The sequence below is a fragment of the Carcharhinus amblyrhynchos genome, chromosome 5 (genome assembly GCF_965287045.1).
Source record: "Carcharhinus amblyrhynchos chromosome 5, sCarAmb.v2.hapA, whole genome shotgun sequence".
Taxonomy (NCBI): domain Eukaryota; kingdom Metazoa; phylum Chordata; class Chondrichthyes; order Carcharhiniformes; family Carcharhinidae; genus Carcharhinus; species Carcharhinus amblyrhynchos.
Window position 1 is genome coordinate 49553007 of NC_137328.1, and position 17064 is coordinate 49570070.

At 40.8% G+C, this 17064-nt stretch overlaps 1 protein-coding gene across 3 annotated transcripts in view; it reads left to right on the top strand.

Moving 5' to 3' along the window:
* The window catches only part of ror2 (receptor tyrosine kinase-like orphan receptor 2), a 250042-nt gene that overhangs the window by 207249 nt on the left and 25729 nt on the right, over positions 1–17064 (top strand). For all 3 annotated transcript variants that reach the window (XM_080188746.1, XM_080188747.1, XM_080188748.1), the window contains one exon: positions 12567–12694. In XM_080188746.1, the coding sequence (XP_080044872.1) occupies positions 12567–12694 (128 nt within the window). The remainder of the gene's footprint in view (positions 1–12566; positions 12695–17064) is intronic.

Genomic DNA, 17064 nt, shown 5'->3' on the forward strand with positions numbered 1-17064 from the left:
GGCAGTGAAAGGAGGAGCAGGGCTATTCAGGATCACAATGGAATTTTATACAGGGCATGGCTGAAGGACTAAATGCATAGTCTGCGTCTGTCTTTACCAACATTGGTAAAGAGGAGGTACAAGAAAGCTGTGCTTAAAATTGATTAGTCAGCAGGACTGAGATTACTGAGAAGTATTCGAGAGGTGGCTGGATATAGCACTTGGAGTGAATGGGATTAAAGATTATGGGGAGAAAGCAGGATTAAGCTATGAGTTGGACAATCAACCATGATCATAATAAATGGCAGAGCAGGCTCAAAGGGCCAAATAGCCTCCCCCGGCTCCTATCTTCCTATGTTTCTATGTAAATAAGGGTCAAAACTGTTCAGGCACTGGCTGTAATCTTCTGATCCTCCTTTGATACAGGACTGGTGCCAGAGGACTGAAAATTGCAAATGTTACGTCCTTGTTCAAAAAGAGTGCAAAAATAAGCCCAACAAATACAGGCCAGACTGTTTTAACTTTGGTAGGAATGCTTTTAGAAACAACCACTTATACAAAATGTGGATAAATTAAGGAAAGCAGCCCAAATTTGTTTAAGGCAAGCTGTACTTAAGTACCTCGATTGAGTTCACGATGCGTATAATGCAGGTGATGTGGCGTACGTGGATTTCCAGAAGGCGTTTGAAATGCCATGTAACAGCCTTGTCAGTAAAGTTAGAGCCCATGGAATAATAGTGAAAGTAGCAGCATAGATATGACGTTGATTGAATGACAGGGAATAGTTTTGAGTGGAAATTAGGACTGGCGAAAGGATATGATGGATTCTGCAGGTGTTGGTGCTTGGACCACTGCTTTTCTTAATCTATACTAATAACCTAAACTTGGATACAATTTCAGTTCACTTGAAACTTGATAGCATTATAAACTGTGATGTGTTTAGTGGTGGACTAAAGGACCACATCCACAGTATTGTGTACAATGTAGGTCTCCTTATTTAAGGAGGAATATATCTGCAATCGAGGAGTTTAAAGAAGGTTGGACCAGGTTGATTCCGAGGACGAAAGGGTTACCTTCTGAGGAGAAGTTGTGCCTGCACTCATTGGAGCTTAGGAGTGAGAGGTGATATTCCTGAAATGCTTCTGATTTTAAGGGAACTTGACAGGGTAAATACAGAGAACACGTTTGTCCTTGGAACCCCTAAAATGAGGAGGGCATGGTTCTAAAATAATCATCTCCCATCTAAGTTTCGGAGCAATTTCTTCTCTGAGGGTCATTAGTCTTTGGAATTCTCTAGAGAGCAGTGGAGGCTGGGTCATCGAATATATTCAGGACAGAGATACAGTTTTTTGGAGTGGAGGATTTTGGGAGGCAGGAGGGGCAGGAGTCAGACAGGAAAGTGGAGTTAAGGCCACAATATTAGCTATGATTTCATTGAATTGTAGAACAGGCTCAAGGGGACGAATGGCCTACTCCTATTTTGTATGTTTTTATACTCAAGAAAACGTGGACAGGCTGGTGGGATGGGTGGATATGTGGCAGATCAAATTTAATGCAGAGAAATATGAAGTAATATATTTTGGTACAAAGAACAAAGAGGCAAGATAAAATGAAGGGTTCAATTCTAAAAGTGATGCGGGAGCAGGGGGATCAGAAAGGGGGGGGAAGCCGGGGGACCCAGAGAGGGAAGGTGTGGGAGCAGGGGGACGGTGCGATAGAGGAGAGACCTGGTTTGGGGGGGTGGTTGCGGTGGCAGTGGCAGTTGGGGAGGTGCACGTATACACATTGTTGAAGATGGCAGGCCGGTTGAGAAAGTCTTTTTAAAATATTGGACTGTGGGCTTTATAAATAAAGGCCTGGCATCAACACAAGGAACTCTTATCGGATTGGTTTCAACTGGAGCATTTTGTCCAACTCTGGGCACCACATTTTAGGAAGCTTGTGAAGGCATTAGAGAGGGTGCAGAAGGATTTGCAATAATAGCTCCAGGGGTGATAGACCCCAGTTGTGTGGGTAGTTTGAGGAAGCTGAAGGAAAGGATCAGAGGAGATTTGATGGAGGTGTTCAAACTCATGAGGCATCTAAAGAAAGTAGATAGAGCGAAACTTCCACTGGTGGCAGACACTAATTTAAAGTGATTGGCAAAAGAATCAAAAGCACATTAGGAAAAACATTTCCACACACAGTTGACTAGGTAGGAACATATCCACATCATTTCCAAGATGCTTACTTCGACCACTGTAACATTGCCTGTCGCCAACTCTGCCTCAGCTCATCTGATGCTGAACCCTTTATCCATATGTTTGTTATTTCTAGATTTCACTATTCCAATGTGTCATGACCAATTCTCATCTTCCAACTTCCAAAAACCTGAACTCGTCCAAAATTCTGCCAGTTTCCCAACTTGCACCAAGTGCTATTTGCTCTTGTGCTCAGTGACTTATATTGACTCCAGCAGTTTTAAAATTTTCATTATTTGTTCCACATTCTGTAACACCCCTCCCTTTCTCTGTTACTTTCTAGAGCTGAGATCTTTTCACTCTTCCAATTCTGGCCTGTTAGGTGCCCCTCAATTTTAACTGATCCTTCATTGTTGTCTGTGCTTTCAGCTGCTCCAGAAGCTCGGGAACACTTTCACTAAATCTCCTTGCCTCTTCTCCTTTTAGATACTTTCAGCAAAGCTCCTGTCATGTGTTTCAGTAGCTCCTAATGTGGTTAGTGTCAAAGAGTGTTTGATTGTGCTCCTGAGAAGAACTTTGGGATGTTTTCTTCTACTACTTAATCAGCCATCTTAGAATCCATTGAATCAGAGCAGAAGCAAGTCATCTTTGGTCCTAAGTCCAGTGCAGACTCTGCCACGTGCGGGGCAGGTTATGCTTGAAGTGTTGGGTAGATGGGTTGTGTGGAGGTTTGTGCACTGTCTCTGTTTTGTCTTCACCTCTGCACAATCCTGAAAAAGTCATTCAATGTGTGCAGTGCCTTCCAAAATGTGCCTTCTCGATTTAACCAGTCACAAGCCATTATCTCCCATGACCTTGGGTATGTTTGATCTCTTCAGGGACACTTTGAGAGCATTCCTAAAGTGTTTCCTTGGAGTCTTCTGCCTTGACCAAATTCCGTGTGGAGCAATTGCTTGGGAGTTTGTGTGTCAGACATACAATGACATGTCCCAGCCAGTGTAGCTGGTTTTAAGTGATTAACACCTCAATGCTGTGCATGTTAGTTTTGAAGATCTCACTGCTATTGAACCACCTTTCTTGCTGCCAGATTTGGAGGATCTTAAAAAGATGCAGCAAGGTCGTACTTCTCCAATGCCTTGTTCCTCATCCTGGGACATTTTATGGTGCCATTAAAGGCACCATATCAATTTAAGATTTTGATGACTGTGCAGAGCATTAACTGTGTCACCTGAGGTTCTCTAAAGCAAGCTCTTCACTGAGCATATTTCTGATGTCCTCTGCACTAATGTAGTCAAGAGCACTGAGAGAAGATTGGCTATTAAATCTCTGATTTTAGCCATTTCTGTAGGGCTAAGCCTACTTAAATGTATTGTTTCTTTATCTGTGCACTTTGTATATAAAAAAAAATAGTACCTACAGTATCATGTATTGCAGAATATTGAGGTTTGCTGCAGGACTTGTGTTACTAATATTGGGAAGAGTGAGAGATCTTTTGAGGACTGAGTCATGTCAATGACCTCAGTGTGCAGGTTGGAATCTGCATCATCAGCTTTTCATTCTGTGATAGTTTTGTTCCCCACATTTGATATGAATAGTGTGAAATTTCCTATCTAACCCACATGAAAATTCAATGTTAAGCCTTTGTCTAAAGGTAGTTTGCTAAATTTGGAAGCTGTATGTACGTTTGAAGATTTTTGTTTGCTTTTCCAAAGATGTTAGTATGTACAACTCCGATCCAATTTCCTGACTTAGCAGACCTTCCTCAGCACACCTTCCTCAGCACAATGTGCTCCTTTGTGCTATTCCCACTCCAGGGAGCTGGGGATGGGATGGAGTCAGGCCTGCCAGCTTCAGAAGCAGATCATAACGGGCCGACTGCTAAGGACTCAAACTATCCACTTTGGAAGCAAAAACCTGACCCATAGTATTTGCAGTTTGTTTTTCTGACTTTTTTACAGGTTATGACAAATCTTATCAATTTACCTCTACATTGCTTGTTGCCCTTCAAAGGCAATAGAAGTCTTCAGTCCTTGTGGTGATGGTGCACTTACAATGCTATTAGGTAGAAGATTTCAAGATACTGATCCAGCAGTTTCCTGGTGCCTCTGTTCTTTTGAACTTTGTCACAGTTGTTTTGGTTATGTTTCAGGCTGTATAGCCCTCACCTCTGACATTCCATTCCCAACAATTCCACATGCCACCCCATGGTGCCTTGTAACTTCAAGTCTAATCACACCCGCACGCATCCCCAATGGACCCTCTTGCCCTTAATGCTAACTCATGGCTCTTCCATGCCCACTCACCCAATAAACACTGCAGAATTAAATTTTAAAAAGCAACTGGTATTGCTACAACCTTAAAAGTGTCAGTCAAACTGATCATTAAATTATCATTAGGAGAACCTGTAAGTGCTTGACATTTCTCAGCATTGTGCAAGTAAATGTTCAGGCATTGACAAAATTGATCACAGAAATATGACTTATTATAGCCTCATAAAGATGTCAGTCAAGCAATGTCAACAATTCTCTGTATCTGTGTAAAAATCCTTTATACGAATCTGGGCTCTAGGACCATGAGTCATTGAGAAGCTGACCTGACTTCACGAGAAATATGGGTGTCTAGTCTTTGAGATGCCTACTTCCACAATGGAACTGGTCACTTTGGGAGTACAAGATGCAGCCTCCCTATCCACATCCTATGCCATGCCAGCAAAAATTGGGATTGCCAGAACAGGAGTGGGAACCCCCCAGTCTAGACCTGCCCACCTGGCTCCAGAGTCCTTCTAACTCCATGAAAGTCCGGCCCTAGAAGTCTGAAACAAAAGCAGAAAATGTTCAGTATGCACCTCAGGTTTGGGGGGTATTTGAAAAGAAATGAAAGCTCTCCAGCCAAAACACAAATTTATTTTTTCTGTTTTCAGATGATATGCTGTGATATTTTCAGCATTTTTTACTTCTGTTTTGTGCCTAAGTTATGATCTTGAATTTTTCAGAGATTGCTTCTGCCAAGTGCAATTATACAGTTGATTTTTAAAAGAACTGTTTCCCTTGCTCTTTCCACAGTTGAGCAGTTACCTCCTGAAAAAGACCACGTTTGAAACTAACTTGACATCTCTAATATCTCCATCTATCTGACAAAACAGATTGGTACTGATCTCAGATACATGGCTGAAGTTCAGAGAGCCTGAAGGGGAAAAGCTATATCCTCTGTTATGTGACACAGTGTGGTCACTTTAAAATGGCGCTTGAGGTGAACTCTGGCTCCCAGCAATAATGCTGCTAAAGCTGCTTTTAATCTCTGCGAGGCCTGGGCCTGCATCACCGGTTCATGACATTAGGGTCTTACACAGACAATGCAGTCTGGGGTAAACTTTACAAGGGAGAGATTTTCAGCCCACATTTGCCATCAGAGAGAACAGCAATGCGAGCAGAAAATCCAGAGAGATTCAGGAAATGTGATCCTCTCTGGAGAGATTGCATTTCCCCATTTTGTGATGTCACAAGGTTCACACCATCAAAGGTCGAGAACCTCATTTTAATAGATTTCAGTAAATTTTAATACAACTATCCACGCCTCGTGATTTCCCCCACTCTCACTGAACATTCAAATCTTGCTGATGTGACATCACATCGGTGAGATTTACAAGATTTTTAAAAACAAGGTTCAGTTGAGGGGATCTCCCCCAGGGCGCAAAGGTAAGTATAGCCCCCTGGGGGAAGAGGAACATGCCCAGCCAGAGCGATAGTGTAAACCCCACCCACTGATTTTCTTTACTCTCAACAGAGACCCAGGAGTGGGCTCTCCAGCTGCAGAATTACATGCTGGTTTTCAGTGAGAGCCTGACACTTTGAATAAATATGAGAAAATTCCACCCCATCTTTGCTAAACAATGCTGACTCCCAGTGAGCCTCAATAAAAAAAATGAGTTTGCCTTCTGGTTGTATCTGGCTACACTAAACCCTTGCATTGAGAACTGCAACATAGCATCAATCTTGCATAATGTAAAAACAGCTTACTCCAGCAACATTTTTCCTGAGTCTACAACTGAGATAAAAGAAGCTGATTTAGTAGTGCAAACGATAGCAGATGCCAGAATCTAAGTTAAAACTGCATCAGCACAAGAATGGCTTTTGTTAATGTCTGAATGAGCTAAAGAGGAACTTTGGGCTGGGGAGGGGTGGAGGCTGCACTGGTGAGTGGAGACAAGATGCAGTGTGGAGGGAAGGGATGATCCAGTGATCATGATCCATGTATATGCCAATGACGTGGGTAGAACTAGGAAAGAGGTTCTGCTGAGGGACTAGGAGCAGCTAGGGACTAATTTAAAAAGCAGAAATTCAAAGGTAAGAATTTCAGGAATACTCCTGAGCCACAAGCAAATTGGTATAGGGTAATTCAAATTAGAGAATGGCTCAGGGATTAGTATTGGAGAAATGGATTTTAATTCATGGGTCACTAGCACCAATGCTGGGGAAAGTGGGAGGTGTAGCATTGGGTTAGTTCCCTTGTCCATGCTGGGGCCCGTGTTCTGGCAAGTCATTTAATTAGGAATGTAGAGAGGCCTTCAAACTAAATAGTGGGCACAAAGGATCAAGTTTGGGAGGATATGATCAATTAAGTGAAGAGGATAAGGCAAAAGAGCATGGTAGGAATAAGGGAAATAATGATCAGAGCATGGCAAGAAGGGACAGAGTGTACAAACCTAAGAGTGTGTCAGCAGATAAGGCAAGTTATCACAAAAATAGTAAAAAAAAGTAACTAATGGTTGTATATCTGAATGCAGATAGTATTTGTAATGAAACAGATGAATTATTCGTACTAATAGAAAGAGATATGTATAATCTGATAGCCATTTGGAATCTATTATGAAGCATGTAGTAACGGGACATTTGCAAAGTCAAAATGCAATCCGCCAGAGTCAGCATGGTTTTATAAAGGGCAAATTGTGTTTGCTAGCGTTTTTTGAAGATGCACAGTGGATAATGGGGATCCTGTAAATGTAGTATGTCTGGACTTCCAGAAGGCAGCACCTTGCCAAATGCCTTCTGGGAGTCTAGATACATTAGATCTACAGGATCCCCACTATCCACTTTACATCTTCAAAGAACTCTAACAAATTGGTAAAATATGATTTACCCTTTATAAAACAATGCTATTGCATGAATTGCAGAAAGTTACTACGCCAATACAGCATAAGGGAACAAAAGGAATTTTAGCATTCATTGTTAATGAAATAGGGTATAAAAGTAGGAAATTGATGTTGCAACTGTACAGGGCATTGGCAAGATTGCATCTGGAGTACTGCACACAGTTTTGGTTCCCTTAATTGATGAAGGATGTAAATGCATTAGAGGCAGTTCAGAGAAGGTTCATAAGATTGATTCCAGGGACGAAGGACATGTCTTATATGAAGAGAGATTGAGCGGTTTAAGCCGATACCCGCTGGAGTTTAGAAGGATGAGAGGAGAGTGCTGGATTTAGACTTGCTGAGGCCCTAAGCTCTATAAAGCTTGGAGGCCCCTTGTTAAAAAGTTACACCGAAAGGTCTCTCAAAAATGCGTACCAAAACAGGACCTTGGGTTGCCACAAAAAAAAATTGAAAACAAAATTATGCCTTTTAATTATTTAATAGCAAGGTATTTAAAGTGAAAAATATAAATTATTTTCAAATGAATGCATTTACTGTTTACATATTTATCATTTGGCTGGCTTGATCTCTCTCATAGATTATAATATAGTATACTCTGGAAACAATTCTTAAATGTAACTCTTAAAATAATTTTAAGATACATTAATATATATACAAAATGCTGATAAAATAAGTGATCAGAATCACTTTTAAGTAATAATGAAATCGTTTGCAAAATCAGAAAACTGATATCAGATACAACTTAAAACATTTTCTTTTTAATTCATGATTTTGCTTTTGAGAAATCATGTCCTCAAATGATATGATATGCAGCTTACTGCTTTATGAACATGATGCTAAGTGCAGACAGTTTGTCTTGAGACATGGTTGCTCTCAGTTCATTATTGATTCTCTTTAGCTGTGAAAATGACCTTTCTCCTGAACAGTTTGTAACCATCAGACATAAGAATAGTTGGAATATTACTCCCACAGTAGGGAAAACTAAATGAATCTTGTCTTGGAAGATGATTTGATAAGATCTTTGTGGCAAATTTGTTCTTTTCCTGGATAATTCTGCTTGGCATAAACATGGAAGTGCTTCAGTTCCCCCGTAAGGTTAATATCAACATTGTTTGGATACTCTTTCCAGTGTTGCTGCACCCTTAAGGATCCAGTATGAGAGTTCGTCCTCGGTTAAGACACTGTATTGATCTATGTCATTGAGTTTCATGAATTTTGTTGTTTCAAATGTGGCTGTCGGTTCTGCAACACTCACGTTTGCATCACTTCCAGTGTTTTCTTCAGCTGAGATTCCAGACTCTGTTGTCTCAGTAGCAGAGACACTAGGCTGTGGTTGTTTTGGACTTTGCTGATCACCTTGGATTTGTGGATCCTTATCTGTTTCTGGAGTAAAGTAACTGTCAACTTTTGGTAATTTTTTGAGTTGCTGTTCAAGCTGGTGCTTTCTTTTTCTTTTCTGGTATCTGCTCTTAAATATTCTCTTCTTTGTAAACCTTCTGAAATTTTGTGGCCCCTGCGGATCGTGAGGCCCTAAGCTGTAGCTTGTTTAGTTTATGCCTAAATCCAGCAGTGGATGTATGTCACCTAAAGAAAATCGACAAGGTGGATGGAGAGCAGTTGTCTCTCCTTGTTGGACTTTCTAGAATGAGAGGCCTTAATTTTAGGCTAAGGGGTGCCAGATTTAGAACAGAAATGGTGAGGAATTACTTCACTCAAGGTGTCATGAATCTGTGGAATTCTCTATCCCAGTGAACACCAGAACACTAAACGAATTTAAGGAGGAGATAGATAGGGGAGATAGATTATGGTGAGCAGGTAGGAAGGTGAAGATAAAGTCAAGACGAGATCAGCCATGAATATATTGAATAGGCAGCACAGGCTGAAGAGACCTACTCATGTTCCCAATTCTTATGCTTATTAGCGAGACTGCAGGTTGACAAAGACTGGGATCAAATATTCAAGGGCACATGCCACTTAGGAAGGACAGGGAGCTAGGAAAAGATGGAAATTGCTCTGTTAATTAAAGATGACATTGGTACAATGGAGGGACAGATAATCTTAGATCTGGACATTACGATATAAAGTCAGTTTGGGTAGAGATGAAAACGAATGGAAGTAAGAAGTGGAACTGATTTATAGACTCCTGAACAGTGGTCACTATAGAATAGAGTCTGCAGGAAGAAATAATGGGTGCTTGTGAGAAAGATACAGCGATAATCAGGGATGATGTTAACCTACCTATAGATTGGAGGAACTAGCTTGGCAAAGGTAGCCTGAATGATGAGTTCATTTGGTGTTTTCAGGATGTTTTCTTCAAGAAGCGCGTTCTAGCGCAAAGGAGCGAGAGCACTGCACAAGATTTGTTAATGTGCCATGTGACAGGATTAGTTAGTGACATCTTGGTGAAGGCACCCACAGTAGTGTTCATAATATGATTGAATTTCAGCTTGAGGAAGGGAGGGGGGAATCAAAGACTTGTATTTGAAACTTAAAATGAGAGCAATTACGAGGACATGAAGATACAGCTGGCTAAGTGGACAGGGAAATTAGGTTATTGAATAGGTCAGTAGAGTTGCAATGATGGTCACTTGAAGAGATATTTTTGAAAAATCAAAAGATATGTGCAATGAGAAAGAAAGGTTCTATAAACAAAGGATCCGTGGCTAGCTAAGGAAATAAAAGGTAATATCAAATTGAAAGAAACCATGTATAGTTCCACAGAGGTGTGTCTCATACAGAAGACAGAATATAAAGAACAGTGAAGAAGGACTAAAAAATTAATAAAAAGGAAGAAATTAAGACTACAAGAGAAAGCTGGTTAGAAATACAAAAACAGCTGGTAAGTGTTCCTAGAGGTACTTAAAAAGGAAAAGAGTAAAGTGAGCTTTGATTAGAGTTGGTCTGGGGAATTAACAATGGGGAAAAAAAGAAATGGCAGATGAATTGAACAGATATTTTACATCTAACTTCACTGTAGAGAATACAAATAACATCCCAGAGGTAATTGTGAGTCATGAGGAGGAAGGGAGGAACTTGAAACAATTACAATCACCAGGGAAAGAAAAATATTAGAATGGAAAGCTGACAGGTCCCAGGTTCTGATGGACTTCAGCCTAGGATCTTAAAGGAGTGGCTGCTGAAATGGTAGATGTGTTGGTTTTAATTTTCCAAAATTCTCTGGATTTTGGAGAAGATCCCATTATTAAAATAGTGAATGTGATTCCTCTAGTCAAGAAAAGAGACAGAAAACAGGAAACTATCGGCCACTTAGTCTAACATCTGTAATAAGAAAATTGTTGGAATGTATTACTAAGGGGGTTAATAATGAGATGTTTAGAAAATATCAGTGCAATCAGGCAGAGTCAACATAGTTTTGTGAAAAGGAAATTATGATTGTTAAATTTATTGGAGTTCTATGACAAAGTAACAAGCTCCATGGGTAAAGGGGAACCCGTGAATTTGCTGTGCTCAGACTTCCAGATGGCATTTGACAAGTTGCCGCATCAAAGGTTACAATGCAAAATAATGTGATGAATGGGAGTGGCCCATGGCTCAGTACTGGGGCCTCAAATATTTGCAATTTACTTCAGTGACTTGGATGAAGGGACTGAATGTACAGTCGCTAAGTTTGCGGATAGCATGAAGATAGATAGGAAAGTAAGCTGTGAAAAAGGCATGAGGAGTCTACAATAAGAGAGGGAAGTTAAATGGCCAGTCAAAATTGGCAGATGGGAATATATTGTGGGAAATGTGAAATTGTCCTCTATGATAGGAAGAATAGAAAAGCAGTATATTATTTAAATGCCAAGAGATTGCAGAACCCTTGAAGTCTTGAGGGATCTGGGTGTCCTGGTACATAAATCACAAAACATTATTCTGCAGGCACAGCAAATAATTCGCAAATTGCATGTTATTTATTGTAAAGGAATGGAATACAACAGTAGGGATGTTATGCTATAGCTCATTAGAGAATGGCTCAGAGATTGGTGTTGGAGAAATGGGTTTTGATTCATGGGTCAATACTTGGTCAATACAGCATTAATACTGAGGAAAGTGGGAGGGGTAGCATTGGGATAGTCCTTCCCTTGTCCGTGCTGGGACCAGTGCTCTGGCAAGTCATATAACTAGGGATACAGAGAGGCCTTTAAACTAAATAGTGGGGACAAAGGATTGAGTTTGGGAAGATATGATCAATTAAATGAAGAGGACAATGCAGAAAAGCACGGTAGGAATAAGGGAAATAATAATACTGTGTACAATTTTGTCTCCACATTTAGGAAAAGTAAAAGTGTGTCCAGATCTTCAGCAGAATGTTTGCTTGACTGATGGAAGGGTGGGAGGGTGTTATTTTTGAGAAATGGACAGGTTGGACCTATACTCATTGGAGTTTAGAAGAATGAGAGGTGATCTTACTGAAACATAAGATCCTTAGTGGATGACAGGATGGATGCTGAAAAGAGGTTTCCATTTATAGGAGAGACGAGAACTAGTGGACACTATTTAAAACTAAAGGGACCCCAATTTAAGACAAAGGTAATAAGAAGTGTTTTCTATCAGAGCATCATGAATCTTTGGAACTGCTCCCTGGAGGCAGGATCATTAAGTATTTCTATGGCATTGTTAGGTAGACTAACAAGGGGATCAAAGGTTTTTGGGGTAATATAGAATGTGGAGATGCAACCGACATCAGATCAGCCATGATCACCTGTATATTCACCCACCATGCTGTTAGGATAGGGGTTCCAGGATTTTGGCCCAGCAATAATAAATTAACAATTTTTTATATATACACGTCAGGGTGGTGTGTGACTTTGGGGGGGAACTTGCAGATGGTATTGTTATCATGTGCTTGCTGCAGCTGTTCTTTCAATTGTGGAAGTCATGAGTGTCAAAGTAGCTTTAGTGAGTTGCTGCCGTGCATCTAAATTCTCTGGCTGTTGTGGTGGAATTTGAACTCATCTCTGCAGCATTAGTATAGGCTTCTGGATTACTAGTTCAGTAACCTTATCATTAGGCTTCCTGAGGGCAACAGTGTTATGCAAGCTGAGTGAACTAATACCATGACTGTGGAGAAAGTACAAATTAAATAATTAATATAGTCAGAGCAACTCAAGTCAAAAGTCCATTACAACCCTAAAAGTTCAGTGGTTACGCAGTATCTCACAGAACTAAAGAATTAATAAAAGAAAGAAAAGCCTTATCATCTTTTTCCTCAAAGTAGGTATTAACTGTAATAAAATGTATTTATACTTTTGCAGTGATGAAGACAGTGAAGGTGGATTCTGTCATCCGTACAGGGGGATTGCATGTGCTCGATTCATTGGAAACCAGAGCATTTATGTGGATTCCCGCCAGATGCAGGGAGAAATTGAAAATCGAATTACTGGTAGGCAACAGAGAAATTTATTATTTGTGCTTTCTTCCAACGAAAATGAAACACCACCTTTTTGTTTTATTATCCTATGAGTTTGCACATCAACCTTTTCATTAAGTCTCGTGTAAATATGTCTAGACATATTGTTTGTTTTAAATTTTTGACGTATATTTATGCCATTTTGTATGCGATAAATTGATTTTCTACATGTTCAAACAAAGGGTGAACATTTTTCTGTGGCACTTCTGCGATTCGAGTACAAAACAGTTCTTACTTTTGGTAATTGCTGTACTTTTTCAAGTGTTGCGTAATGATCTAGTGTTGTTATCTTGAATTATCTCATTTAAAACAAAGGTAACTTACCTTCGATCATGCCAATTTTAAAATTAAAATCTCCTTTTAATATTGGTCCTTTGCACAATTTAAAAACTCATACAAAAACCCAAGCGAATTATCCAAGTTTTGTGTTTACCTGCCTGTATGCCTCTCGTCATGCGTGCTATCTCCTTGTGATATTATCTCTGTCTGGATTTGACTTTCTGTCTGCCAGGATTTTGATCTAAAGCTCTATCTTTTTATTCCTCTGCAATGACTGTGCATAGGCTCCATTTTCAGTGACCGAAATGTTGATGCCTTTATGTGTAATATACAGGTTTATACAGCTGCATTAGGAAACTGAGTGAGGCATAAATTGGATGAAAGCAAATCAGTAGCTTGTTTATCTTTTCCATTGATGCCAGTGGGTTAAATGGGCTGCCAGTGTGAGTTTTACCCTATCGCCAAAGTCAAATATCACCCTGTTTTTTTGATTGCAAATGAAATAGTTGCTGCAGTGCACTGACAAAAATGTACCATTTTATGTATGGTTGATGCATTACTTTTAAACATATGAATATTCTGTACAGTTTTGGTCACCATGTTATAGGGAAGACATTGATAAACTGGAAAGAGTGCAAAGAAGGTTTACCAGGATGTTGCCAGGGCTAGTAGGCCTGAGTTATAGGGACAGATTGTCCAGGTAGGAATTTATTCCTTGGAACGTAGGAGGATGAGGAGTGACCTTAGGTGCGTAAAACCATGAGAGGCGTAGATAGGATGAACGCACATAGTCTTTTTCCCAGGGAGGGGGATTGGAAAACTAGAGGGCATAGGCTTAAGGTGAGAGGGGAAAGATTTAAAAGGGCCCTGAGGGTGGTGTGCCGATGGAATGAGCTGCCAGAGAATGTGGTTGAGGCAGGTACAATAGCAACATTCAAAAAACATTTTGATAAGTACGTAAGTAGGAAAGGATTAGAGGGGTATGGGCCAAACACAGGCAATTGGGACTAACTGGGAGGGCAGCATGGACTGAAGGGCCTGTTTCAATGCTGTATCGCTCCATGATTCTATGAAGTGTATTTGTGGACAATAAATAGGGGAAATGGAGTAGTTCTAAAAGTTCTAATTTTAGATTTGAAGTTAATAACATTTCAGTGTCTCTATCGGAGCCAGAGATTCTAACCCAAGAACAGGTGCACAGTGTTTGCTGAAACTCATTGTTTCTGATATTCAACTCTCTATAAAATTAATAAATAATATATAATTCTCTTGCTTTACTTTATTTTCCTTCTTTATTTCATTCTTTTATTCTCTATTTTTACCCATCCCTGCCAGCAGCTAGTTTTCTCCTCACCAGTTCACAGATCCTGCTTGAGCAGGTTGTTAATAACACTGTGTCACCACGACAGCTGTTAATGCAGTACTTACAAAAATTCAGAACTTTGTTTTGAGCTAAGAAACCAGTAAATTAATATTAGATAAATATGTGCAGTGATATAGGATTCCAAGCCAATTCTTTGCAGAATCATAGAAACCCTACAATGCAGAAAGAGGCCATTTGGCCCATCAAGTCTGCACCACCCACAATCCCACCCAGGCCCTAACCCCACATATTTACCCAATAATCCCTCTAACCTATGCATCTCAGGACACTAAGGGGCAATTTAAGCATGGCCAATCAACCTAACCCGCATATCTTTGGACTGTGGGAGGAAACTGGAACACCCGGAGGAAACCCACACAGACACGAGGAGAATGTGCAAACTCCACACAGACAGTGACCCAAGCTGGGAATCGAACCCAGGTCCCTGGAGCTGTGAAGCAGCAGTGCTAACCATTGTGCTACCATGCTGCCCAATCATTTGGCTCATTGAGTCTTCCTCCTATGTATCACACCAACTTTGCAAAAGTGAATTACTGCAGATGTTGGAAATCTGGTCATCCATCGATCTGAAATGTTGACCGGAATTTTCCAGCCATTTACGTCAGTGGGATCTTCCAGTCCTGCTGACAGTGCATCCTGTCTACGGGTTTCCCGGTGGCTGCGTTCAATGGGAAACCTGTTGACAACAGTGGGACCAGAAGAGACCACTGCCACCCAATGATGGGCTGCTTCTGCCACCATGAAATCTGAGGCGGAATGCACAGAAAATTCTACCCAATGTTTCATGTTAACTCTCTCTGTGTCTCTCTCTCTCTCTCCACAGATGCTTCATAACCTACTGAGTATTTCCAGCATTTTCAGATTAATTTTGCTGAAATAGATTTTGCAAAGATGTTGATTACTTGAGCCATGCAGTTTCCTCTGTTTGAAATGTGCACAAGGGCCACTGTGCCAAATCTGAGTGTAGAATTTACCTGTATTATAGAGACACCATGTGGTAGGTTGAAGCAATTCCTGACCTGCAGCTATTTGAGTGGCTTGTGACAAGCAAATAACGCTCAACCCAAGAATTGCAGCAAAATGTATGGAATTTACTTGCACGGTTTCAGAGAATGAAGCATTGTTGAGCGTGAATTTCTTGGGTGTTGGTGTTGTATTTTCTGCAATACATTTCCTTGCAGTTGGTATGGGAGATCGTGTGCACCCACCTCACAATGCCTCATTCTTCAACAAGGATAAATAAAACTTCAGTGCTACTTTGCAACCTGGCAAATGTAAATGTCTCTGTTGATACTGATGCTATCAGTTCTTGTGGCTTGGCAGGCAATTAGATAAAAACTAATTCCCTTCAGGCTTCATCTTGATTTAAAGATAGGAACCAAAATGGACCCTCTGGCTGGCACTGCAGTACTCCTCCTATATGTAAACAAAAGAGTCTTTTGCTTTCAAGAATAACTGGTGCTCTACTTTTTAAAACTTAGAAGCACAAGAATTCTGTGTGTGATCAGTATGTTTACACCACATGACAGGGTAGAAACAAGTGGCACAGTGGTTAGCACTGCTGCTTCACAGCGCCAGGGACCTGGGTTCAATTCCGGCCTCGGGTGACTGTGCAAACTCCACACAGACTTTCTCCTCATGTCTGCATGGGTTTCCTCCCACAATCCAAAGATATACAGGTTAGGTTGATCGGCCATAGTAAATTGCCCCTTTCGGGGGATTGGCAGAAGGGATGAAAGGGGTTATGGGGATAGGGACTGGGTAAGATTGTGGTTGGTGCAGACTCGATGGACCAAATGGCTTCGTGTGCTGTAGGGCTTCGATGATTTTAAAAATCTGTGGTTGATAGAAAGCTGACCAATTACAATTTCAATCACCAGTGTTAAAGTTGTCAATTTTTCTAACATTTACAAAATAGCAAAATTTAGTGAACGAATGATGATGTTCAACTGATGTTGCATTTGATTTAAAAGCAACTATTTTTGTTTGAGCTAAAGATGCCACTGGGTGGAACCCATGCTAACCAGTAATTTTGTTGAATCATCTAAAACTAAAATCCTGTATATGCATTTGTGCTTTATGCTTTATTTTAATATTCATTCCAGGTTTAAAAACCAAATTCTGCACATTTTCTTCAATAATGCTTTGATGTTTAATTAGAATTGTTGGGTGCGATTTCCCCCCAAAAAATTTGAAGTGCCCGAGAATGGGAAAAAGGGAGGTTGTCCCATCTGTTTTTTGGGGTGAGCTTAATGAAATGAATTTATGGCACACTGCAATACAGAGTCCGTCAGGTGATTCGTGACAGTGGGGCGTGGTGGTGGTGGTGGGGGGTGTTGGTGGTAACCGGCCACAACCTCCCGATGCCCAGCCTCCAATCCACATCAGCCCCAAATCCCACCCACCCACCCCACAGGTCTGGCCCTGCCCCCGCCCCCGCCCCCATGAGGCTCTGCCCTCTTGCCACTACCCAAATCACACTATCCCCACCCCCAACCTCCTATGCTGGGGACCTTAAGTGATCCCTGCTGTTGTGGACCTCCGTCACAAGGTCAGAAACGTAAGTGAGCTCAGACAATACTGTCCCGGGCTGTCTAAAGAGATTTAAATAAGGTAATGAATACTTAAACCAGCTTTGCGCTGTTCTCCGAGGCTGATTACATCATAAATAATGGCTTGG